Source organism: Podarcis vaucheri, assembly GCF_965113315.1.
Source record: "Podarcis vaucheri genome assembly, chromosome: 6".
NCBI lineage: Eukaryota > Metazoa > Chordata > Lepidosauria > Squamata > Lacertidae > Podarcis > Podarcis vaucheri.
The window spans coordinates 24,749,653-24,776,426 of NC_138764.1; the positions used below are offsets into that span (position 1 = coordinate 24,749,653).

A 26,774-nucleotide genomic window follows, 5' to 3' on the forward strand; every position below is an offset into this window, starting at 1 on the left:
CTTCAAAAAGAAACCAGAAGTTTCCACCATCCTTTCCTCCATCCTGTCATGACCATCCGCTGCCTGTCTCTCTTCCCATTTGCTCTTGAAAACGATTCCTTAGAGGGGCAACTCTAAAGTGTCCCCTGACCAGCCACATATTCCCATTCTAGGACCTCCACAAGGTGTTTTAGAGAAGCTTCCCTTCAAACCACTGAGGAAGGTCTCCCTCAAACTGCCATTCTTCAAGCTTGCCTCATTAGCGGCCATTACTTCAGCTTGCAGATTTTCAGAATTGCACTCCGAGAGCACTCTTGAACCTTTCACAAAGAGGGGGTTGGCATCTGTACTGACCCAGCCTTCCTTCCTAAAGTCGCTTCTATCTTCCACTTGAAGCAAGAACTTGAGAGAGGAGAAAAGAGTTGGCATTCCCTGGACATTTGTAGAACCTTAAAAGTCTACATTGCTCAAACCAAAGAGCTCAGGTGGACCGAATCCCTCTTCATGTCAATCCACCCCCCATTTATGCACCATTGTTTGCTGGATTGTGCCCAGTGTGACTTTTTTGTTGTAACGTAAGATACTTTCATCAGTGACACTAAACTTATTCATCAGGATAATGGTATTAGGGGTTATTGCGGTTTTTTATTATGTATTTTGTGATTTATATTCTGATTTTATCCTGTGAACCACCCTGAGACCTGTGTGTATAGGGCAGTACAGTATATAAATTCAATAAATAATGTAAAATAAATATACTTAGCATGATTTTGAAAATTTTTTAGAAGAGGGAGTTATAATCTCTTTAGTCTTACAGAAGCTATTTAATAACAATTTGTAGTATACATCAAGAGATGACCTCTTTGTTGTGACACTGCTAAATTGCCACCTGTGTTTAACTTTGTAGTGCTTTTTTGAATAATAGAGACTTTTTTTTTAAAAAAAAGCCACTTACCTTGTACATATCTGGAATAAAATTCCAGACATGTATTTGAATGAGTAGTCTTGTTATGTCAGTGTTGAATCCACCCCTGCCCCCAAGCAGGCTGTGTAGATAGGCGGGTTTCTTTCCTTGTTTGACATCTGAGCTTCTCAAAATGCTTCCAGATGTAGCTGATTGGGCCTCTGAATCAGAACTGCTCACTGTTTCACACGGTAGCTCTAAATTCAAGGAAGAGGAAGCACCTCTGTTTCTTTGAGGCCTTCCCTCTTGCAGCACCCAGTTTTGTCTTACTATTGCTATTGAGAATGGTACATAGATACATTTATAGCAGAAGATGGGCAGAAAGCTGCTAGGTGTTTTTTCTAATGGGATTTATTAAAAGTGATACCTAAGAAGGTCTGGGTCTGGTCACTCCCTGGATAGGAGACCACCCGAGTGCTTCATGCGTGCTGATTTGAATTACATCATTTAACAAAGATATGCTACAAAAGAAATGAGTGGTACCTGCAACAAAATGTTGCAGCGTGGCCCGCTTAGGTTCAGGATTTTCTGTTTTCCTTTCCACCAAGTTTTCCGAGTCCCCCACCATCCACAACAGTGATCCAGTCTTTTATAACAATGAGGCATATTCAATGCCCATTAAGCTTTTTGGGGGGTTGGGGTGTGTGTCCCCCTTTGGGTTCTTTCCCAAAGTTGCTTTGTACTTACACAAATATATGAGCTCCCCCAAGCCTGGTAACGCCTCCCTCTTATGCATAGATGGTGTTGTTTTCACTGCATAAAGAATGACTCTCTGAACATTGAGATCACTATTAGTATGTGTATTATATGATAAATAAGTGTTTGCTGGCTCCGTGGGCCCAAAGGAGGAGAACACAAGCATTGAACTGATACTAAATAGTAGGCAGTCTGTAACACATTTATCCCCAGTGCTTTTTAAATTTCCTATAATTTTCCTGGGGTAAGAATGAGGTTTGGAAACAAATACAATTCTGCTTGTCCCAAATTATGCTGAGACATTCAAGTCACTTTGAGGGTTCATTTTGAGAACCCATTCTCCAGTGTAAGCACAGTAATTGTGCAGCCTTAATTTTGGTTGCATGCAAATATGTTTAAAAAAACCCTGAAGTCTCTTTTTAAGAGTCCTGCTTAATGTTTTAGGTTGGGCTAATGCCTCCAGACTCTTCAAGTTCTCTGCATGGTTTGCACTGTGCAGCTTTAAAGGAAATGACACCCCACTCCAAAGAATTTATAACCTAACAAATGGATTAAAATCAGTAGTTGGGGGCCTTTCGGGGGCTAGCCTTGGTTGCATATGGTTTGTTCCCTTGTTCTGATGCTCTAGCTTTGACCTGCAACCCGCAGGTTGAGAATATGTGGATTAGATAGGTGGCATTGCATTCTGGGAATCCCCCAACTTCCCCAAGTGAAACCTGGACATGGGTTCCTCAGTGGTAAGATCAGTAAAACTTGCAAGACGCCCTGAAAGATACTGGTTCTCTCACCACTGATCTTTTCCTGCAGTGTGCAGCTACAGAAGGGTGTTAGATGTGTTCTGTGTTGCAATACTAGTTATTACAATTGAAAATACATAGGGTTATATCTGAGTTCTACAAAGAAATTGATGGACCTAAGTTGGTAATGTACACTGAGCAGAACTAAGATTGGGTGCAACACATGGCATAATAGCCTTTGTGCCTGTAAGTCTGTAGTATCTGGGCAAACGGCCTCTAGGGGTGCAGTTTTCACCAGAATCCTGAACTTCTCTCTCCCCAATATGGGGTCTTGATCTGGATCTGCTGCGTCGTCTAGTGGTTGCTACCTGTAAGGTGGTGGTTTTTTTTTGGGGGGGGGGGAGGAAAAAGAGAAAGATCGAGATATGCATTTGTATGTTTCCAGTGTCACGTCAAGTGTGATCCTTGTGTCAGTGGCTGGCGGTACGGTGTAACAAGTTGCTCCATCTTAATGAGTCAAAAATTAAAAGGGTTTTCTGGCTGAAGAAAGCCTGAAAACCAACAGGTTACCTAAAACAAATGTAAAACAGAAGTAATAAAATGTGTGCTGTGATTTGCTAGTGGCAAGTTGTAAATGCAAAGCATCGTCCTCACACCTGCAAAAACAATGAAGGAATTAACAACACGCACGCCTTATTTGTTGTATTTATTTTGCTAAAATGTAAGTCTGCCATACTACAAAGCATAGCTGCTTTGCACAGGTGTTACTTTAATATGTATGATAATGGGAAAGTAGAGGAGTTAACAGATAGTTGTTTAGTTCAAATATCGGTCTACCTCTTTATAACTGAAAATTGAAATCAACTCCATCTATTAAATGCTAAGAATACAGCTAAATGGTGAGAACTGATTTTGTTGCCTTCTGTGCCTATACAAGTTCTTTCTTTCTATTTTATATTGTATCTAAACCAGAAATTTAAAAGAACTGTATCTGTAACCGTGTAATTAGCTGAGATATTAATGGGCCTTCTTGCTGAGCATGGACTTTTGCTCCTCCTTTCACATGAACAAGCAAGGAAGCAAACCAACCAACCAACCAGGAAGTCTTTCATATCTTCCAGTTTCATCTGGGAAAGTATGGTTAACAGCTTTGGAATAAGCTGAGCTAGTAAGCAAACTTCAACACTTGGTGTACATGCAAGCAACAAGTGCATACATGTTTCAGCTTAAATTGAGATGAATTGTCCAAACTCACTATAGTCTTCAGCTATGTTATTAGTGGCAGGCATATACTATTGCAAGATTCATGTTGGAGTTCACATGGGGTTATCTTATTTCATGCTAGCAGTAATATTGTGTGGTAGGTCAGGCCAAGAGAAATTTGCTGGAGGACTCCCAGGTATCATCATCGCTAAGCAAAGATTTGAACCCAGGTGCCCCCAATGTCCAGCACTTGTTCTGCTATGCTACACTGGTGTCATTCTTTCCTGATTAAGATTTTTTAAAAGAGAAATGTGAGATTATTATTGCAAGCTTACATAATAAGATATCAGATCCAATTAGTGATATCCACATCCTAGTTTAAGACACTTGTGGCCTTAAATTCCTCTGCAGACTGCTTGGGCATTTAAATTCTGGTTTTTTTCCAGGCTTGCCTAGACAGAGATCTAATTTTTCCAATGTAGTATTACTGCACTAAGACTTCTTTGTATTTTTGAGCCTTACGTTCAAAAACTTGTTGGGATCTTGCAAGGAGCTGCCAACATTGACCTCATCATGCATCCTAAATAACAGTGTGTTTGCCAAGCGTTGTGGGAAAAAATGTCGCTGCCAGCAATATTTTGGTCTTATCGCCACTTTCAGTTTTTTCTGTGTTTTAGGTGTTCTACTAAATCTTTGGTGTTCCTGTCAGTTAGGAATTAAAGGGTACAATAATGTTTAAGAGATTCTTGGTAAAACCCTCCCCATTTATAAAGTAATCAGAGAGTATACACAGGATGTCCTTTGAAAGATTGTGACTTCTAGACTTTTGAATAAGTGGGCAGAATTATTTTTAAAAGTGTTGGTTGTGCCAAGTCTAAAGCCAATGTTTGCCGCCCTTACCTATTCCTTCTTATTTAGCAGACACTGAGGAAGTGAAGCACTATGTATGAATGTGATGCACTAATTTCCAAAAAGTCTGAAATAAGAGCATTGGAAACTATAGCTTGACCTTCAAGAACACTTTCCATTTTGATTCCTTGCCTCCCACTCCTTGAATGCCCTCTGTATCTGTAACAGAACCTGTTTAGATTGCAGGAAGTTCTAGGGTCACTTCTAAGGTGTGGTCTCCCGGTAAATGTGGGATTTTAGCCAGGCTTGTTGGACTCACCATTGACCTACATGACTGACAGGGTAAACCATGTGTTCAAAAACCTATCTGATAGTGCTTTGCATGCGCAGTGACTTTTAAAAAAGTTACTCTGTCACGATGTTCTAATTGAATGATCGTCTGATAAGTTTCCAGAGAACCTGTGGGGTTTCTCAGCACGCAGTTTGAAAACTAGTCTGCAAGTTGATTATTATTTTTTTAAGAGGAGGGAAATATTTAAAGAGGAGCTTTTGTTAGTTGAATTAAAAACTGTTACATGACAGCCAAGACAAAAATAATGCATAACGAAGCTGGATTGTATGGATGGTAAATTCAGCTTCTGTACCAGCTATTATCTTAAAGATGTGTGCTATTCAATTCATTGTAAAAATGCTAGCAACATTTGTTTTTGAGATGCAAAGTAGATGGGAAAAGCATTTGCTATGGAGCAGTTTTATTGCCACTATTCAACAAAGGGCAAAGACCAATAAGAACAGTTCTGTAGAAAAGCTTTGCTTCTGGTTTAAGAGTTAAAAGGGCAAAATATTGATGTTTCCCTTATTCTGAACGATTTCCACAGCTTAAAAACTCCTGGAAAGAGAAAAAGCATAAAACTGACATTTAAAGAAGTAAGATGATTTACACTATGTCCAAAACTTTGGGTTAGGAAACAATTTTAAATTTTTTTTTTAAGTAACTTGTCTGTTAAAAAGTGTTTTCCTTTTGATGCTGTTTCCCAATTGGATAGACTCCTTCAGCGTTTCTAGGTTAAAGATATTTGCATTTTTGGTTTTGTTTTAATAAGGATCTGTAGAGAAGCTTTTTTGTTCTTTGTACCTAGCTGGTTTTTTATATCGATCAGAATGCTTTCACATTTGATTCTGATCTCAGACCTATATGAATAGAAGCAGCGATGTTGAGAGAAAATGAGAGGCTACAAAATGTAGTCAATTTTCTTTCTTTTAAATGAGTCCTAATCTTCTCTTACATTCTGCTCCTGGGAAATGTGCATTTGACGAAAAGGTTTTTTAAAGGGAATTTTGGTTTTTTATTTTTATTTTTTTAAAAGATAGCAAATGAGTAATATAGAGAGGGGGGGAATTATTTTATCTGTGACTGTCTTTTCCATTGGTTTACAGCTGGTGAGTTGGGGTGCAGCCCCACCTAAGTGGGTCACTATACAGTTGTATGTTATATACAGTTATATGGTTTTAAAAAAGAAAGAAAGGAAAGAAATGGGCCCCCAAATCAATGTTAGGGCTAAAGGTGGGTTGTGGGTCTGAAAAGATTGAAAATCACTTGTCAGGCAAGTGTTGATTTCATTGATTCATGAGCATTCATGTGTGAACTTGCCCTCAGAGGGTTGACCACTTAAAGCAGAGCTTTCCAAACTGTGTGTCGCGACATGTTAGAGTGTCGGCTGCAATGTGTCGGTGTGTATCGCACAAACGCTCCCCACGCTCCTCCTGGGGCTAGAAAGGGGTTAGTTTTAACCTCTGGTTTGCTAGTAAACCTGAATTACTGTGTTGCGAAATGATTCAAAACTGAATTACAGTGTGCATGTCTAAAAAGTGTGTCACCAACATGAAAAGTTTGTAAAGCTCTGACTTAAAGAGTATTTTCATGTCACATAATGGACTTGAATGTATGAGGACATAATAGGCCACCCCTTAGTTTAACCCCTTAATCCTCATCTTTTCCTACATGAACCATGCAAATGTAACTTCAGGGTCACACATTTTCCCCCTGCTTACACATTTCTGTGGTCTGACACTGTAACAACAACAACTTTTTAGTCGCTTGTCACCCAAAGATTTCCAAGCAACTTACAGCAAAGAAAAATATACAATATATAATAACAGAGGAGAAAGGGGGAGGATTCATATAATACGTTAATATTTCAAAAAACATAACATCAGTGGAAAAACAACAACAAAACATACCAGCCAAATAAATAGATGGTAAAGTCCTTTGTCCTGCTTTGTAAAATCCTGTGTAAGCTAATGATGCTATAGAAATAAAACCAAAGAGGAAGGTTATATTCAAAAATATTTAATTGTATCGTATTTTTATAAAGGTCATTCATATTTTTGTACAGGTCACTTGAAAGTGTTGTGATTTGAAACAATGGATGAGCAATCTCAAGGCATGCCAGGCCCTCCTGTTCCTCAATTTCAGCCACAGGTAGGACATTGCATTAGTTGCTCAGACTAGGTAGGAAGGGGTACATTAATGCAGAATTTAAAAGCCCAGAGAACTTACTCTGACTTACATTTTGCCAATGTTATTCTATTCATTTCCATTACATACTGTAGCCCTAGAATGGTGCTATGGATTTTTTTCCTTTCCATTTTTTTTTACTGTTGCAACTTGGACTCCAGTTTGTTTGTTTTTTGTTTGTAACTGTATACTACGTTTTAGGTGAATCACGAATCAGTTCTTATAGAAACAGTAACGCAATAAGCATTGGCTAGCTTCAACAACAATACAAAAAACCTTTTTCAGAACTACATTTCTCTTCTTTACCCTGAAGGTAAGCTGGATTTTGAAAAACCCTGTGGTGGCAGTTGTTGAGGGAGGACCAATTTATCTCAGACAGAAGTCATGAAGCTAGAACTCCTCTCTGTGATGCTCTATCTTGTCCCCTCAGGGCAATATGGTTCTTGGGTAACCCTTTGGCGGTGACTGAGATTGGTAGAGAGGCCACCAGTAGGAGCTTTAGGAGTTAGTTGGTGGACAGCTCTGTAAGAACGTCCCTTAAAATTTGAAGCGCAGATGTGCCAGTACAACTCAAATTTCTGTATCATATAATCTTTTTGTGTATCTCCATGGGAATGCTAATATCAAATAGTGACCTGAGAGAGAATGCAGTTTGCTAAATCATAATTGTGTCAGTGCAAATTATGTATTCAGAAGTAAACGAAGAAACAGTAGCAGAACAAAGTTTCTTCTTGGATTTCGAAAAGCATACCAAGAATGAGTTTGTGTAACCCTGTTTTTCAGCGGAGTGTCGGGACAGCAGCAAAAACAGTCTAATTAAAAGAATGAAATGTTTTTCTGATACATAACAAGTTTTAAGTTACAAACGGGGAGTGGGGAAGTTGTTAACATTCACAGATTTCAGCACAGCTGTTGCTTTGGAATTTGAGCCTATTTACACCTCAGGTGGTAGTCATGTTCAGCTGCTATATACCAGTGGTTTGTCGCCCATACACTAAAAAGTGTGATGGGGAGATGTATGTGTTCAAAGATGATGTGCCCTTATTTTTGGCCAGTCATGACTGTCTGATGTACGTCCACACACTGTGTTTGTATGTGCACATCTTCACTTTGAGGATACCAAAATACCAGTTGAAGGTACTGTCTTAACCAGGATTTCTAAACACCCTTGTTTCTTGGTCTGGTTACAAGGGAACCCACCCAGGCTAGCATTAACCATAATTCACATTGGTGTAGGTGTCCAATCCTGAAATAATTTGAACACTGAAATTAATAGCTTTGTGAGTAGGTGATTTTAGTTTTGAACTGTTTTAGAAGTTTTAATTGCATTATTTTTGCATTGACATGTTGCTGCCCTGGGCTCCTTTGATGGAAGGTGAGGGATATATGTTTTATAAACAACAAAATAAAATAAATAATCCAAAGCATGTTCCTGTGACTGCCTTCTGATCTGCAAACTATGGTTTGCAGAGAGCCAGCACTGGGTCTGCCCAGAACATGGGAGAGAATGGTTAGGGCCTTGATAATCTAGCTCAATAGATGGATTATGTTATGCCAAAAGCAACACCCCAGCTGAGATATAGAAGTTGTTGCCACTCCTTTTCTTTTTAATGTGCTGGTCTAAGATGCAGTGTGATCTTTACCAAAATGTATGTAATATGTTCTCTGACCAACTGATGCTCCCATTATGCATGAGTTTATTGCTTTCCCAAATTGCATAGTGGCTGGGAGGGAGGCCCGGGTGATAGTTGGGAGATGTGCAGCTATGTTCCTTCTCATGTCAGGTCTCCACGTCTAAATTGTATGACAAGACAAGGGAGCAGATGAGACAAGCTGTCAGTCAGCCACACTGCCCTTTGAAGAAAGGCCATTGGGGCTGGGGAGGCAGGGGGGGAGGTGCTGCAAATGGGCTGTGAAGTTTACATACACTGCCCACTGTTAAACAGATTACCTCTAATGAAGTGTCTAATGCTCAGGCCATATCAGTCTAATCCTCGGTGGCAGTTCATCCCTCAACTGCCAAAAAAACACCGCCCTCTGGCCCGCTCTCGCCACTCTGGCCGCCAAACACAGGGAGGTGCCCAGTCTTAATAAAGCCAGACAGTGTGTGATCTGACATGCAAATGTAGGTCATTGCATATGTAAATGTGTGATTACAAACCTGCATGCCAAAACACATTAGTGAGACTTTGCTCTCAGCATGCGGTTGTCACACTGCCTTAGTAGTTCACGCTAATGTTTGTCAAGTTACTGTGCAGACAGAGGATGCAATTCCCAATTCAAATTTTGAAATATAAGCTGGTTAAACAACCACAAAACCCCGTAGCTTAATGAAGCCACTTCCTGGTTCTCTGCAACGTGAACATTTGAATAATAAGAGAGAACTCCACCAAGTTTCTCTGTTTTTACTCTAAATGCTGCAGATAACCTCATTAAATCTGCATAGGCTTCACTTTGAATATACATAGCTGAATTGCTGCAATACCATCACTATCGAAGCAACAACGTATTTGGATGTAGGTGCTTCTAAGGAACAATAATTTATTTTTGATTGTGTAACTGAGCACCAGGGAGGCAAAAGCCCTAGAATCATTTCTAACACCCGCTGCAGTTCAAAGAAGACTAATTGAGTACTTACAGCATTTAGAATTGCTGCTGTTTTTGCTTTTAAATTGAAATGCAAGGGCACAAAATGACAAAATTGTCGCCGTCCTTCATTTTGTTACTGTTTTTGTTTGGATGCTGCATGTCATAAGGGTATGCAAAACTTTGAAATATAAAATGCTCGGGATACAGAACAGAGAACAACCTGGAGTATCACTGACTCTCAGTTTTCTCTCTTATAATCTTTGCTGTCTCCTCCAAAAACAGGAGAAGCCAGTTACAAGTATATATTCTACATCAAATGGAGCATATCCAGCTTCAGAATACAAACAGTTAAATATAATCAAGAACTGTGGATCTTAGAACTCTGCATTTCTGCATCAATTTCCAGATCTCTAAAGCAATCTATTAACGGTTGCTCAGTTTCCATCTCTCAGTAGTAGATAAAGCGTTGGTCACAGATAACATTGCAGGATGCATTTGTGCATGCCTTCAATGCAGACAGAACTTGCTCTGATTCCAGGCCAGTACTAATCCATCTTCTTCAGCGACAATTTTCAGAAGTAATTTGGCCTGGGTTTCCCATCCTTTTCGGCCTCGGCCCAGTATACCTGAAGGAGCGTCTCCACCCCCATCGTTCTGCCCGGACGCTGAGGTCCAGCGCCGAGGGCCTTCTGGCGGTTCCCTCATTGCGAGAAGCAAAGCTACAGGGAACCAGGCAGAGGGCCTTCTCGGTAGTGGCGCCCGCCCTGTGGAATGCCCTCCTATCAGATGTCAAAGAGATAAACAACTACCTGACATTTAGAAGACATCTTAAGGCAGCCCTGTTCAGGGAAGTTTTTAATCTGTGATATTTTACTGTATTTTTGGTTTCTATGGAAGCCGCCCAGAGTGGCTGGGGAGGCCTAGCCAGATGGGCGGGGTGCAAATAATAAATTATATTATTATTATTATTATTATTATTATTATTATTATTATTATTATTATCTCCTTATCTGTACTGGATCTAGGAAGTTTTCTCATACCTCTTGGATAGAATATCCACTTACGCCTAGGAACTATGTAGACAATGTTAAATTGGCTGACACTCAGAAGCCAATACATGATCATGTTTCTCTTGAAAATCCACAACTATACATGTATATTTTAACAATATGAGGACCAGACCTGAATCCTTAAAAGGAATACTTACGATATCAGGTGAAATGGGAAGAAACAGTGTTATTGATCACAACTGATCACCCTAGTCTGACTTGTCAGAGGACATGTCTACAGTAGGGGGAGGACTGTAGGTGTAAGTGCCACTGACAGGAACTCTTGTCTGCAATCCTATGCCCACTTACCTGGAGATAGGCCCCACTGAACTCACTGGGATGTATATCTAAGTAAGCATGTATAAGGTTGGATGTAATTTTCATTTATTTTTGTCAATTGCATTTGTGTGTAAATATTAATATTCATTTATATTCCTTTTTACAAAAAGTACACAAGGTACCTTTACATAAAACCTAATTAGAACGTGACCCAGAAAGTAAACAATAGAAACAACAGTTTAATATGAAGGCAGATAAAACCGTGATTTTAAAAGCCCCACAAATAAAACTGTCCTCAGTCCTCACCTGAAAACAGACTGTGTGGGAACAGTATCAATCTCTCTTGACAGACTATAACAAATTCTAGGTACCAGAGCTGAAAAAGCCTTCTTCTGAGTACCTATCTGGTGCACCTACCTAATCTTGAAGGTATTGGTTAGGAACATTTTGGGAGGATTGGAACCTAAAACCATTCAAGGGTTTGAAGTTCAAAGTCAGGACCTTGGGTTGAGTCTAGAAGAAAACTGCCAACCAGTTACAGTGCAGTATTGACACACAGACACTTGGTGATGTGGTGTAGCTAGGAAAGGGTTAGTTCTCGTTTTTTAAAACCAGTAACTTAGAATCCATTCCAGACTGGATGCATACTGACTTTCCAGGGTTAGGAACCTAGGCAGTTCCAAAGCAAACATTAGGAAACTCAGAACAAATACACCCATATAGTTTTTCGAACACTGTGGCTGAGTACTGCTTATTTCTGCCAGTGCACACATACTTGCCTTTTTAAAGCCTCTATACTTGGTGCAGCCAATCTCACATTCATGTTCTTAAAGCTAATGGTATAAGCAACTGGCTGTTGGGAGGGGGGAAAGTATGATTGCACATACTCCTCCAGTATGTAAAGTATACCTTATGTTTTCTTGTATCTTTGACTGCAGAAAGCCTTACGACCTGACATGGGCTACAATACTTTAGCAAACTTCCGAATAGAAAAGAAGATTGGCCGTGGACAGTTTAGTGAAGTTTACAGAGCCACATGTTTGTTGGACGGTGTGCCAGTAGCTTTAAAAAAAGTGCAGGTAAGGATGTCTTGAGCAATGCAATGAGAAACTTAGCTACTGCTTTTGGTAAGGCTGCTTAATGTTGTTTTATATATGTCAATAGGTGACCATTATTTTAGAACCTTTGTGGGGGGGGGGTTACTTTATTTTTGCATTTTCCATTTCACAAACCGTAACAACAACAAAAAACAAAATACAGACATCATATCCCCTTTGACTTCTCTGCCCCCCTTTTGTGAATCCTTATGTTTTCATTTTCATTCTGCCTCTTATCACTAAGTCCACTGCTGATTCTAAAACAATTGGAGTTAGCATTGTTTTAGAACCTTTGATAAATTCTAAATTGCTGAAATACCGTTTTATGAAACAAATAATCACAATTGTTTATTTATATACTACTTTTCCATAGTAAACTATGGTCAAAGCAGATCACAACATCAAAACGATTACATAATTCACAAGTCATAACAAAATATAAATAATCACATAAGAAATTGGCTACTCTCATATTAATAAAAGTACAATAAAATTGTACAATCCACTGATAACAACTCTTAATAAGATCTAGCAATAAAAATACAAGAACATAACTTACGCACCTGCAAAACTAAATTTTGACCCCCAGCAACAGCAACAACAACCCCCACTCGGATGCTCTCTAGGTAGCAGCAACTTTCATAGCTGGAGTCATTCTGCATCCTGTGCTCTCAGGCCAGGTGAAGGTGGTCCAAACTGAGAGCAGGGACCAGTTCACACAGGACTTTTAGAGATCTACCCAGGCAGCAAAGTCTCTCAATTCCAGAGGTTGTCTCAGCAGAGTGGGCTTCCGTTTTCTCATGTGCTCTTCTTGGACAATCAAAGCCACAGCATTTATGATGTCAGCAAATCAGGAGTCACATGTATTTTTTACCCCAACAGCATCAACCTGTCCCTCCTGAACCAGGGCCTAGCAGCCTTCGCTTGCTCCCAAGTGCTGCCTTTGGCTGATGGTACCTGTACCTCCCATTCATCAGCCACAACTTTTGTGGCAGTTTTTGCCTTGAAGAAGCCTAGCATCAGCATGTGGCACCTGCAGGCACTTGTGGTATCAGGATTCTTTCAGGGCTTATAGCTGCACTGACACCTTTCCTGAGGCTGCTGAGGCACTATTTAAATTATCCACAATGGCCCCGGGGTCACTCCAGGGCATTGTGGGAAATATAAATGGTGACTCTAGGCCGCCTAGCATGGATTGCTGCACTGCGGCTGCTGTCTTCACCAGATATCCTTCAAAGATATCCTTCGAAACCTGCAGTGTAGGAGGCTATGATGCTATGCAATGGGTAAATGGAAGAAAGATCTAACATTTTTGCAATAGACATAGGATTCAAAATATTTTGGCTCTCTGATTATTGTGCAACGAACTTTAGACATCAAAAAATGTTTCAGATTTGAGCCTTAAAAAAATAGGATGACAAGGCTGGCTGTACTGCTTCTGCCACTGCCACCTAAGGATTTCTGAATGCTTTTCTAACCCTGAATACAATAGCACCACCTCTGTCTTCTTCATGTAGCATTGTGAAGCCGTAAGTTTAAGGTGCCAGGTTTTAAGGGCTGTGCATGTGTTCACTGCCTCTAACTGCAATCTCTGTGTGCCGTTTTTAAAAGAATGAGCTTCATTCCAGAGCAGAAGATTTTGAACTGCTAGCTTGTATTAGCGAAATGCATTAAAAAGAAGTACAAATGTTAAAGAGATGCATTCAAAAGAGATGTTCAACATTTTTTTAAAAGTAAAGCCAGTCCATTGACTCTAGTCAGAAACCCTACTGTGCCAAATGTTCCAAGGCCATTATAAAATAACAGGCTCTTCTTTGCAGAGTATTATCTATGCACAGTCTACAGTATGGGACCCTCTTGAACAGATTTCGCCGGTCTGATTCCCCCCAGATGGTTAGAACTGCAATCCCCACTGTTGGCCATGCTAGCTGTGGTTGATGTAAGTTGTAAGTTGTAATGCAGGACACCTGAAGTTTAGGGCAAGGCTGTTCTAGGGCAATAAGACACTAGTTTCTTCACTTGAATGGAAGACATTGACCTTATGTGAGCATAAGAAGGTCTAGCAAGCCCCTTCCTGCACTCTCCAGACTTCCTGTGAGTGCAGCAATGAAGGGGTTCTCTCTTGTCTGTGTTGTTGCTGCAAGGTCTCCTTGCAAGGTTTTCCTTGTTAGATTGGATTGTTTTTCTTGATGTTAAAGTGTTGCAAGTATTGCTTCATTTTTTCTGCGGGTTATTTCTCTCTCCAAGTCCTATGCACTGTGTTACAATGAGTAACTTTTGAAAAGTGCCTTCACAACAGTGGAAAGTCCCGACTCGTATCTATTAGTGAGTCATTTCCTAGCCCTTCTGCTGTCCTGTGCAAATCCACCCTGTTATAAGGCACCCAGGGCTAGCTTGTGATGCTCGCTCCCACACTGTCGTGTATCTTAATGAAATTTGGGTGGAGTGGCTCTTGCACCCCATCCTAAATACTTTACAGGGCCAATTATGATTAGGATTAAATGCTGTCTTTTATTTAACAACGACATTTCAAAATTTACATTATATTACTTGCTAGCATGCTTTCTGCCTGGAAGTCTGTGGGGCATTAAAGTAATTCGGATTCCTAAACTTTTTTTGGCCATGTTAATGTTTCAAAGCGTCCATCTTTAAAAAAGTTACCTAGCAGAATATAAGCTCTTTTATTATATGGAAATGCCAGAGGGTGCGAGGGTCAGCAGAGAAGGAAGCAGGATAGTGTTAAATTGCAGCATAAATGTCAAAAGAAGTGTATCTAAATGAAGACTGTAGTTTGTGTGTGTGTTTGTTACTGTACTATTTTTAAACTTGAGAATTTAATAGGTTTTTGAATTGCCCAGCAACAGTAACTATTTTGTTGTTGTTGTTATTTTAAGAATGCATGCAATTATGGAACTTCTGGCTAGCCTGGTCTACATGGGAGTTAGGGTGAAATGTTTTGCTAGAATTCTTTCCAGAAGCTCCATTGCATTTTGTGCCCTAAGTAGTTCCATGAATTTCCCCTTTCATTTCAACTCTTAATACCTTGTGTTAGAAGATCATAAAAGGATTCTTTTTATCTGGCACATGGATTAATTATTCATTGTGCGTTGTCAGCGAATTGCTTCTTCAGGATTAAATTAGAACTAATTAATCTTAAGGAAGAAAGTTCTATTTTATGCTATAAAAAAACTATGGCCGTTTTACTTTCCTGGTTGGTAATCATTTTATTGCTTTTGCATTTGTAGGGAATTCTATTTGTTTGTTTTGCCAAAGCTCTTTATGGTTCTGCAGGTTGTAGTTTCTTAAATACGCTATATTGAAAACATTTAGTTCTATGATTCAAAAGAGACTACTTTTTCAAAGATCGGAGTGCTGTTCATACATTCTGAATAAAAAAGTCTATTTGCTCTCTGAGATCAAACACCAATGGTCTTAAGAGCAGTATTACATTTTGCAGGGAAAAAAGCTTGTAGCTGGAGTGTTTCAAAAGAAGCATCCTTTTGAATTAACTGACTTATTTTATAGACTTCAAAAGTCTAGTTGTTGGACTGAGAGAAATAAATGCCGAATAAATTCAGAAATGAGAATTTAATGTGGGGAGACTTTTTTAAGAGGGCTAGTCCATCTTTCTGCTTGGTTCTTCATCTTAATCCCATTACTGCTCCCAGCTTTAGCACCACCTCTAAGGATCATCGCCCCACCTGCAACATGTAAACCGCCACCTGACCTCCTTTAATATATCTCTTCTATCTTTAGCCTATTGCCACAATTTCTTCACATTTTCCAGATAGAAAGCTGTGCTGCGTTTGCCAATGAACTGCTGGTGCAGTAGATAGATGCACATGAATTCAATGGATTAGGTCTGACTTGATGGCTGGCTGTGTAATGAGCAAGTCCCAAAATTTGAAGATGTGTCTGGGTTCCTTGGATGTGCTAGACTAGAGCATGGCTGGGAAACCTGTGGCCCTCCAGATGTTTCTGGATTACAGCTCCCTTCAGCCCCAGAGAACATGACCAGTAATGACTGGCAAACATGTTCCTGGTTTAAGAAAGATCTTTTGTTTCTCTTTTTATAAGTTCTATGTGTAGCAGCGGGGTATGTGGGGAGGATTTGGGAAGCTCTGAAAGCCTTCTTCGCATTGGGCTGTAGCTCCCAAGAGGCTTGTTTGGTGCCAGTGTTGATGTCATTTTGGTGCTGAATGAAGAGCAGGATTTTTAGCTTTTTAAACATTTTACAAAGTTTAGACCATGTTTAGCTTTGCAGTCTACAAAAGATTTAAATATTCCAATCCAGAAAACAGCACTTGTAATTCAGATTCCCTACATTCTGCAAACTAATACGTAATCTCCTCCATGCCTCTTACCTAAATGGATACCAACCCTTTTCCAGTCTAACAACATGTCCCCGTTCCTCAGGCTTTACCCTGGTCTCACACTGAAAATACTTCTTTTGTGCAAATTAATTCATTCCTCTGTATAAGCTAGGCTTCCTCAACCTCAGCCCTCCAGATGTTTTTGGCCTACAACTCCCATGGTTCCTAGCTAGCAGGACCAGTGGTCAGGGATGATGGGAATTGTAGTCTCAAAATATCTGGAGAGTCAAGGTTGAGGGAGCCTGGTTATAAGCCTTCCTCTTTTGTGAGGAAAGTCTTTGTCTGTTTTTCTATCCAGGAAAAATACTAGATTTCCCTCCCTAAATCATATTTTTTTAAAAAATGAAAATAAATGAAACACACTTTTTAAAAAGTCCCATGTAGCTGTGGAAGATTTCTGAAACCCTTTCACTCCAAGTTTTTTTTAAATGAACCTTTTGGGATTCTAACACTTTGTAGTTAGAGTGGGAAATTGATTTCAAGGTTCTTTTAGAAGTATTTGTCGGTAAGCTTTAAGCATTGTGTAGTATATGCAAGTACATGGACTTCTGAACAGAACAGTAAGATTGCCTTGATTTTTTGTTAGGTGCTTTCAAATCATTTAACAGTTGTTTTCAGCTATTAAAATGACAAAGATTGGGTATTAGCTTAGTCATTACAAATGCCCTTGAAATGATTTAGTCTTAGAGTTTTGTTGGATGCAGAAGCTATTATATTTGCAGTTTTCCCCCTGCAATGTACAGGTACCAAAAGAAATGTTAAACTTGTAATTCATCAGCGTTCATAGATTGGTAACACGTCTTGAGAAATGTAAAATGTAAAACATCCTTGTTGTTAGTACATGGCTATTTGGTCATGTCTGGATGACTATATATCAGCTTAATCAACTGAGATATGAACAAGCCTTGTACCCTGCACATAGCCTTTTGGCTTCTTCCTTTGGGTGAGTAAGCAAACAAGCCAGGAAATATTCCGTTAACTATTGTTAACCTTACTTTCCCAAATTGTCTATAATAGAAAATGAATTTGGAACATGTCAGGATATGAAACCATGGTTTGAATCTGGCCGATATCCTGGGATTGTTCCAAAGCCATTAACCATGGTTTCCCAATTTGGATGCAATGGGAAATTGTAGGTACAGTGGTGCCCCGCAAGACGAATGCCTCGCAAGACAGAAAACTCGCTAGACGAAAGAGTTTTCCGTTTTGGAGGTGCTTCGCAAAACAAATTTCCTATGGGCTTGCTTCGCAAGACGACAATGTCTTGCGAGTTCCTGCTGGTTTTTTTTCCTCCCCCCCCTTTTTCTAAGCCGCTAAGCCGCTTATCAGCTGATCCGATCAGCAGATAAGCCGCTAAAAGCCGCTAATAGCGCTAATCCGCTAATTCGTCAATGGGCTTGCTTCGCAAGACGAAAAAACCGCTAGACGAAGAGAATCACAGAACGGATTCTTTTCATCTTGCGAGGCACCACTGTAACCGAATATTTCCTGCCTTGTTTTATTCATGTGAAAGAAGGAGTGATGTGGCTGCAGGTGGACTGCAAAGAGGTTTGTTCATATGTTATCTTATTAAGTCATGATATGTATGTCTGCAGCTTTGGGGAAACATTAAGTGTGCATGCTAAGTGGAATATACAGTGGTACCTCGGAATACATACGCTTCAGGTTACAGGCACTTCAGGTTACAGACTCCGCTAACCCAGAAATATTACCTCGGGCTAAGAACTTTGCTTCAGGATGAGAACAGAAGTTGTGCAGCGGTGGTGCAGCGGCAGCGAGAGGCCCCTATTAGCTAAAGTGGTGCTTCAGGTTAAGAACAGTTTCAGGTTAAGAACAGACCTCAAGAACGAATTAAGTTCTTAAACCGAGGTACCACTGTACAAGTTTGTTTTAAGGGTACTAATGATTACAAAACCTCTTGTGGAAGAAAAAATCAGGTATTGAATAGTACAACACCCAGTTTAAGGCTATTTAATGTCACCACCCCACCAATATTATTGTCTTCCTTTGAGGGAAAAAATAAATTGTTCTGTATAAATAAACAACGAATATCTTCCATTAGCATGGAAGTTTCTTTGCTTCTAGTTGTTGATTAGCCAACCAGAATGGATGTATTCGTCATAAATTTGCTAGGCTGCGATAGTTGGGGATTGTTCAGGGGAAATGGGGAACCCGACCTTATTAATACTGTGTTAATGGGCTCTTCCATAGTAAAACACAAACAAAGACCAACTCTTAAATAGTACTCTGGGCTTCTGGAATTCTCCCTAAGGCAATCAATTTAATCAGTACCAGGTGCTGTGTGTTGCTTGGACAAACTTGAAAGAATGTCCTTTATAAAATAACTTCTTATTCCACCCCCCCTCCCACTATGTGATCATTTTAGTACTGTTCCTTCTCCTGCACTTAAGACTATATAACCATTTCTTACTGGGGAAAGATTTGGCAAAGATCATGTCCACCACAAAACTTAAATGTAACAAGAAAAAATGATCTCAAGAGAAGCATGGACTTGACTTTGATATGGATCAGTCGCACATAGGCCACAGGGACATAATTTCAGATTCTCTTGAAAAAATGTATGTAAGCTGTGGTAAACAGCATCCCTTGATGACTCTGTTTTGGGATAATTTTCAGTTTTCTGCTTTATAGTAGCAACCCCCCCCCCCCATTTTAGATATCAAATTGTTTTATGTACCCTGTGGGAACATAGTTGCTCACTTTGCTAATGGTGTGTTGTTCAAAACATTAAATTTGGCATAGTGTAGTTACAGTTCAGTGAAGCTTTTATTTGTGTAGTACAGCTTGTCTACACACAGAGAGGGGGGGGATTTTCACTTTCCCCCCTGAAACAGCAACTCCACTCCTCTGTATTGAAAACTTCTTTTGAATCCCCTATGAACTTATAGGGACCCCTGACCATTAAGTCCAGTCGTGAATGACTCTGGGGTTGCGGCGCTCATCTCGCTTTACTGGCTGAGGGAGCCGATGTTTGTCCACAGACAGTTTTTCCGGGTCATGTGGCCAGCATGACTAAGCTGCTTCTGGCGAACTTAAAATGAACTACTGGTATATTATGTAACTTGAGAGGAGAGAGGAGAGGACCCTGCGAGTGCTAGCCATGAGTAGCAGTCTGAGACAGAACCCAGAAGCTGTTGGACAAGTTAAAAGTCAGGACTGAAGAGCAAGTCTAGAAGAGCACAAATGAAGAGCAAGCATACAGGAACATGCCAGAGCTAAGGAAGACCATGTTGCTCAATCAAGGCTCAGCAGGAACAGGAAATCCTGTTTGTTCGTTCCTGCCCAGAAAGATCCAATGGCCTACCTCGGAGGCTGGAGTCATTCTACCGTGTGTAATTTAGTGGTTTACCACATAGATGCGTGTCACACAGATCCAGCAGCTCCTGACAATAATTGTTGATGTGGTGGTAGTGGTTGTTAATTAAATTTGTATACCACCCTTCATGTGAAGATCTCAGAGCATAAAACCCTTGTAGTTCGAGGAACAACTGCATTGGGTTGACAGAAATGCCTTCAGCACACCTCCTTTCCATCACCCTAGGCAACTAGAGTAATGCATAAAACTATTTCATAATATGGTAGCATGCTTGTGCAAAGTGCGGCTCTCTGTTACCAACCAGCAGTTGTGTGCAGAGCTATTTTATCACAAGAGTGCAGTATCCATTAGTGCAATGCAAGCTTCTAACCCAATAATGACCTCCTCAGTAATCTTGTGAATTAGCCAATAACCTAGTAAAACAAGCGCTCGGCTGCTTAAATACTTGCAGCTGGACAAATCATTATATGTGTCGTCCAAATAATTTCTGTTGTTTCTCCAACAAGGCTCTTATGAACATCAGAAGCCATTGCCATAGCTTTTGAGGTGGGAGACTTAAGTTACAAATGTTGATACAAAGAATACTTTGCTGTCAGTCTTTCATAAAATCTAGGATGCAATATGCGCAACATAAGATCTAGGTGTTAAAACAAAGAACTGTAAGATGACAATCGGTGAGTCAGTATTTCTGAAATATTGTAAAATATTGTATATTAACGCTGCACATTTTAAGGTAAATTTCCATAGCTGTCCGGTTTTACTTAGTCAACTTGCTTAATTTTTTAGGCTGTACTCCTAGACATTGCTTTTCTCCCTTATATAGGACCTTTCTTCCTAATTTATTTCTGGGTTTGGGATCAAACTATACATTTCACTTCAGGGTTTTTTTTATTAGAATAATTGAGATCTGGCATGTCTCTTTTTAACAAAAAGCAATTGGAGGTGCCATTTGGGATCATGGTGCAGGGTTGAGGTAACCCATGCCATTTTCCTGCAAAAAAATAAAAATCCCTCATGGGTGCTGTTTTCCGCAGATAGATGCTTCTGTTTCTGAGTTTAACATTGGGGACATTTAGACGTTATTGCTTACCACTCAAACTGACCACAGTGTCCAGGAAGGGAAGGGTCTACAAGAACGTAACTTGTCCCCTTCAGTGTGATACAGCAGGGATCAGATGTTGGTGTCTCACCACGATGAGTGGTGGGGACAGGGCAAATAGGAAACTGAAGTACCTGGTGGGTTGAGGTTTTTGTCTGGTAAGTTTAAAAAAAAACATGAACATGCCTGCTGTGTTTTCCCAAAGGCAATCAGATTCTTGGAAGCTAATCACACGCGCCAAGTCTTGGGATTTTAATGCCAAGGTGATCTAAGCAAGAGAGTGTGTTTTTCATTCTGGCTCTGAGACTTATAGCAGCTGAGGGCTGCAACATTTCTCTTTTGCCAGGCATGTTCTAAACCCCAAGTCGTAAACTTTTGCTTCTGTGTTTTCCATCAACACCAGCTTGCTTTTCAATATTTAGTCAAAACTGACTATACAGTGCTAGACCTTCCTTCCCCACTCTATTAGTCAGATGCTATTTTTTTTTCGTCATAACATTCCATTCATGTGACTTATCTTGCTATCGTTCTGCTTTGCCACTCAGTCTCCTTCCTGAATCATAACTTGCAGCACAGAGAGTTTGCTTTCTATCATCTCAGCATTTGCAATGCACAGAGGTGTGAGAATCCTGGGGTGTGTTCCTGCTAAAGTTCGTCTTTCCGCTTCTCTTAGCAATTTGGCTGGTTAAAATATATTTGTCCTGTGAGATTTATGCAGCATCCTGATTCCTTGGTTAACATCTGTTGCCAAAGCTGTTTGTTTTTGCTTTCCCTGGCCGTGTGCCGTGTGTATTCAACATAGTTAGGGCATTTTTTTTTGGACGACAAAAATGGGGACAACTAAAATTACCTTGCTTCTGTAGGAGAACTTCCCCAAACAAGCACAGATTTTGGAAGAAAGTCATAATGGGAAAATGATTGACAGGACCACTGTCCTTGCTACCTTAATTCTAGTGAGGGCTTCTAAGTGATGATGAAAAAGTGCATTGCTGGTTGGGAGTTGCAAAGCTTATTGGTGCTCTTGTTTATTTGCTTTCACAATATGTGCACACTTCAAGTTACAGCAAAAAAGCACACCTGCAATTTTCAGTCCCATCAGACATCCACATATCACCATGTATCTGACGACACCCATCAGCAACACTGGAAAACCAGGCAGAATAAACACTGCTTTGTTTGCCAGGAAGACCCACTGAACATGAAGATGTTGCCTAAGAGCAGAATTCCAGGGGGCATATGCAACTCTCTTGTGGTGCTGACCTTTAGGGGTTTCTCTCTAGGTCCTGACTCCCTGGAAAGCAGCTGTCGTCACATAGAGATTAGGGGTCCTCTTAAATAAGATAGCATGTACAGAAATGCAGCTCCAGATCTAGACTTGTATAACTATCTTGATTATCATCATCACGCCAGATGCGCTTAAAAAATGAATGTCACAGTTCATTTTATGCCAATGTTTCTGAAATGTCAGATAGCTGAAACACGCTTTTTCTCTGAATTAAAATTCAAGGCACACTTCTTGTATTCCCAAAGGTTTACATTTAGCGTGTGTAAATTATATTAAAAAAGTATCCACCCATGGTGCAGCCTAGTTTCTGTTTGAGTCGCTGATCTGGGCGTGCCATGTGATTGGAAGGAGACGAGTTTAGAGCAATTGGCTTGTGCAGAAGCACAACAGAAAGCCTCCTCTGAGAATGTGTCATTCTGCTGCTGCTTCTCTACATGAACAGTGGTTGAATGATGCAATCACACACCCACCATGGAGATCCACTCCCCCAGTGTAGGCGGCTTAGAAGAGGCAAAGCTAGAGCAGCGTAGCATTCAGAGATGCAGCAGGGGGCCTCTTCCGTGTTTATGTACAGTGGTGCTTCAGGTTACAGACGCTTCAGGTTACAGACTCTGCTAACCCAGATATAGTACCTCGGTTAAGAACTTTGCTTCAGGATGAGAACAGATTAGCTAAAGTGGTACCTCAGGTTAAGAACAGTTTCTCTTTTTTTAATAATTTTTTTTATTAACAATTTCAACATATATGTATATATATATATATAGAGAGAGAGAGAGAGAGAGAACAGTTTCAGGTTAAGAACGGACCTCCAGAATGGACTAAGTTCTTAACCCGAGGTACCACTGTACTCTTGTGAATGGGTACGACTCACAGCAGGTATTAATTATTTAATTTAATGCATATTTCATGTCACATAGTTTGGGGATTTCTCACTTATGCAACATTACTTTTAGGGCACGAAATTAAAGCAAACATTGATGACATATATCCTGTTTTTTCCTTTTTCCCTTTTTTTAAACCAGATATTTGATTTAATGGATGCCAAAGCCCGTGCTGATTGCATCAAAGAAATAGATCTTCTTAAGGTAAATATGTACAATGACTTTCTTTTTTTACTTGAATGAAGGTGAACTTTAGCATATATTTGTTCAGATTTTTATTATTCCCAAGTCTAAAGATTTGGGAGAAGGCGTACCTAAAATGTCTTCACTATGGATTTAGGATGATACAGGGCCATGCATGTATTTTAAATGCAGCTGCAACAAAACTTGCATATCCTCAGCTGGTTTTTGAGGCAATAGAGTTGCATTTCGACTCTAAATAGCTAATAACCAGAGCAGAACTTACTTGATATGTTTATTTACTTCTCTGTGTGTGTCATTGTGATTTGTATCTCACTGCCCTTCAGGGCAGCTTACAGACAACAGCAACAACAGCAGCAAGGTTCATAATAAATAACAAATGAAAGCTAAAATGATAGGAACCTATTCTAGCTTTAGCCTCATTAATTCCCGCCCCCCCTCAAAAAAAAAACAAAAAAAAAACCCTGCTACAAAATATATAAGATTACTGTTTCATGAAACAGGTGGCAGGTCAACTGCTGTTTTTTTTAAAAATAAATTGCACCATAATCTCAAATATCTTCTGAAAGTAGAAAAGGACCTAAGGAACAAGTTAAAAATAGAACTGGCCTAATGAATTTCTCAGGAGTTCCGTAATGAGCATCCCATTACCGAAAATATATCCTTCAGTTCATCCCAGCTGCCCTCACTTCAGTCAAAGATGGAACTTGGGAGCAGAATTTGTCCGCTGATCTTCGCGATTGTTTACTTGGAAAAAAAGGCTCTCCAGCATATACTGTATTTATGCCTTTTGCATAAGAATTTAGGATGCTGCCCAGACTATTTGACCATCTAGCTCAGTACTGTTCATTCTGACTGTCACTCCATGGCCTTGGGCAGAAAGAGGGCTTTTCTAAGACTTCCCCCTGGCAATCCTTTTAGGTTGGACCTGCTATATGTAAAGTTTTTTCTCAGCCACTGAGCTACTACCCCTCCCCTACAATATATGTATAGAACACATAATGTGCACACACATGCACACAAAGATACAGTGCTTTTGTATTCCTTTTATGCATGTCAGTCTCCCATCCACATCGCATTGCATTGTAAGCTGCCTTTTTAAAGTTTAAAGTGGGAACCAAGAGCTGCCCTAGTTGTTACCGAGAGCTTATCCTTGTAGGATTTTCCCTTTGAACTGCTGGCCTCCACTCCCCACCTTCCGTCACCTTACCAAGTTATATCAGAAACAGCTGTTTTTGAATGAGGTTTGTTATGTAGGTGGGGGTGAAGACTTGCCATACAGGAATCCTTAGTTCTCGAAAGCAGACTGCAGTGTGATCCAGAGAAGATGCACTTTGTAAAACAAGGACAAAAGCCTTGTCTGTGCACACACAAACTTTTTTGTCCCTCTAAAGTGCCTTACTGAATACTGATTATGAATGATGCAAAGAGACATAAAAATAAGGTGAGTTACAGTTTACAGGAGGGGGCTTTCCTTTCGAGTGAATGTGGCTCTTCTTTTCCTGTTTGTTGTTGCCAACCAGAAAGATGCTCTGACAAAATTCCCAGGTTTTAGGTTTTTGGGGCTTTAAAAAGAAAGTTTCTGGTCTTTGTGATTGCAGAAGGTGACACATGTTGTTTCTTGACGACTGTTATTGTGCTTACTCTCTGCTTTAAAAATACAACAAACCTTACCTGTGATTTTAAAGGTTATTTAGGTGTCTGCACCTAACTTCCCACCCTGCCTCTGCCCCAGCCGTAGCTCTTTGTGCTGTACTAGCAACTGTTCCTTTATATTTTTAGGATTGCCTTGTTAGATAGAACATGGGTATTTTTGGTAGGAGATGCCTCATTGCACATATAGAAAATTCCATGCACCTTACTGACAACTTTGTGGAGGACCTTGCTATGTCTATGGAAGATATGGTATTGGAGAGGGTCTCTGTGATGTCTGCTCTGTGGTTGAGCAGATGATGGATTTGATTACAGAAACCACCCTTGGTCAGATGTGCACCTAGGAAGTAGTAGCCTAGGCCACCTGTGTGGGCAGACTGAGCCCCATGTGATTCTGCCCGGCAGGAACAAAAAACATAATAGGAAGCTTTGCTGTAAGAGAGTAGGGACTAGAAAAAGCTCATAGCTGCATTGCATTCATTTCTTCACCTATTGATAATCATGCCTTGAAATAGCTTTTCAGTTCAGTTTCATGATTGTTATGCATATCAAGAGATATGTAGCTATATGCTTTGAATACAAAATAGATTTTTTTAAACTTTTGAGGCAAAATTTAAGACAGTGTGATAAGTTTTTTACATTCCTCAACGTGTACTCTATGTGGATTGTTATTATAACTTTTCGTCAACACTGTTCTTGACCTGGCCATAAGCCTGCCAAAAGTTTGCTTTGCTGAGTTTTTCTTGTCTGTCTGGAGGCATTCAGCTTTAAAAACCTCAATAATTTTCTGAGAAAGAGCAAAATATTGCAAATACTGTATATCCATTTTAGAATAATCCAATGGATGCATTTGGAAATTAGTGGTACCTTTATTAATCCTGTGAGTGGAGTGTAGAATGCAAAACCTCTTCTGGTTCCAAATTCTACTTTAGTTTTGTTTTACAATGGTCATTGGTTGAGAAGCTAATGAAGTTTTTTTTTGTTTTATCACGGACAATTGAAAGTTGAAGAGGTGTTTTTTCTTCTTTTTTAAATGGCGTGTTCTTTGGCTTTCTTGCATAAGTCATCCGATAGCTTTGTGTGCCCCATTCCTAACTAATTAAGGGGCTTTCTCCCCCCCCCAAAAAACCAGACATGCTGTAGTAGCTACTGTATTATTTCCTGACTTAGTTCAAGGGACTGGTATCCTCTTCGTTAAGTTTGATTTTTAGACTTGGTTCACGGTTTTTTGTTATCTAAAAATAATGCATGCAAATAATGAACAAATGAATGTTGTTTTCTTTTAGTACAGAAATGGGTGTTCTCCCCTGCCCCTGTGTATATAGGATTAAATGGCGGAAACCAATAGTTGAGGCTATACGTACTGTAGACTGAAGTATCTGTTTCTTTTTCTAGCAATTGAATCATCCAAATGTAATCAAATACTATGCATCATTTATTGAAGACAATGAACTAAATATTGTACTGGAATTAGCAGATGCTGGAGACCTATCTAGAATGATCAAGGTAGGTGTTTTTCCTAACAGAGAGTTTTCTTTCTTTTTAAATATATTCATTGTTTGAAATAAATAGAAATCATATGTTATTTTTCATATTTTGTTTTGATTCTCATCACTCTGGTTTTATTTCTGGATTCTCAGGTACCCTAAATTATAGGTGTTTGCCGCAAATCCTACTCCAGGTTTCAATTCTGTAAATCCTTTCCAAGCTATCAAAGTGTCCATATTTATATCTCACTATCAAAGTTTGCTGCTAATCTTAAAATGCTATGCATGAGTGCAGGGAAACATAGATGAGGAGGAGATCATCATTATACTCCAAATCTGGCATTGTGCCAGCCATAATATTTAATGTTGGCATTTCTGTTTATAAATTCTCCCCTTTGAGATTTTTACCATAATAATTCAGCTGTAAAACCAGATTGTATGTTTAAAATGTTGGTACTGACCATCCAAACATGGAGGAACATGTTTCTTTCTGAAGTT

General features: G+C 39.7%; 1 protein-coding gene across 6 annotated transcripts in view; it reads left to right on the top strand.

The window, feature by feature from the left end:
* The window catches only part of NEK7 (NIMA related kinase 7), an 84,195-nt gene that overhangs the window by 17,073 nt on the left and 40,348 nt on the right, over nt 1-26,774 (top strand). For 4 of the 6 annotated variants that reach the window (XM_082225569.1, XM_082225564.1, XM_082225565.1 and 1 more), the window contains 4 exons: nt 6,825-6,910; nt 11,802-11,942; nt 23,077-23,139; nt 26,185-26,295. In XM_082225569.1, coding sequence (XP_082081695.1) covers nt 6,854-6,910; nt 11,802-11,942; nt 23,077-23,139; nt 26,185-26,295 — 372 coding nt within the window. In that variant the 5' untranslated portion in view covers nt 6,825-6,853. Of the gene's footprint in view, nt 1-6,822; nt 6,911-11,801; nt 11,943-23,076; nt 23,140-26,184; nt 26,296-26,774 lie in introns of all 6 variants that reach the window. The other 2 variants (XM_082225566.1, XM_082225568.1) reach the window with 2 other exon arrangements.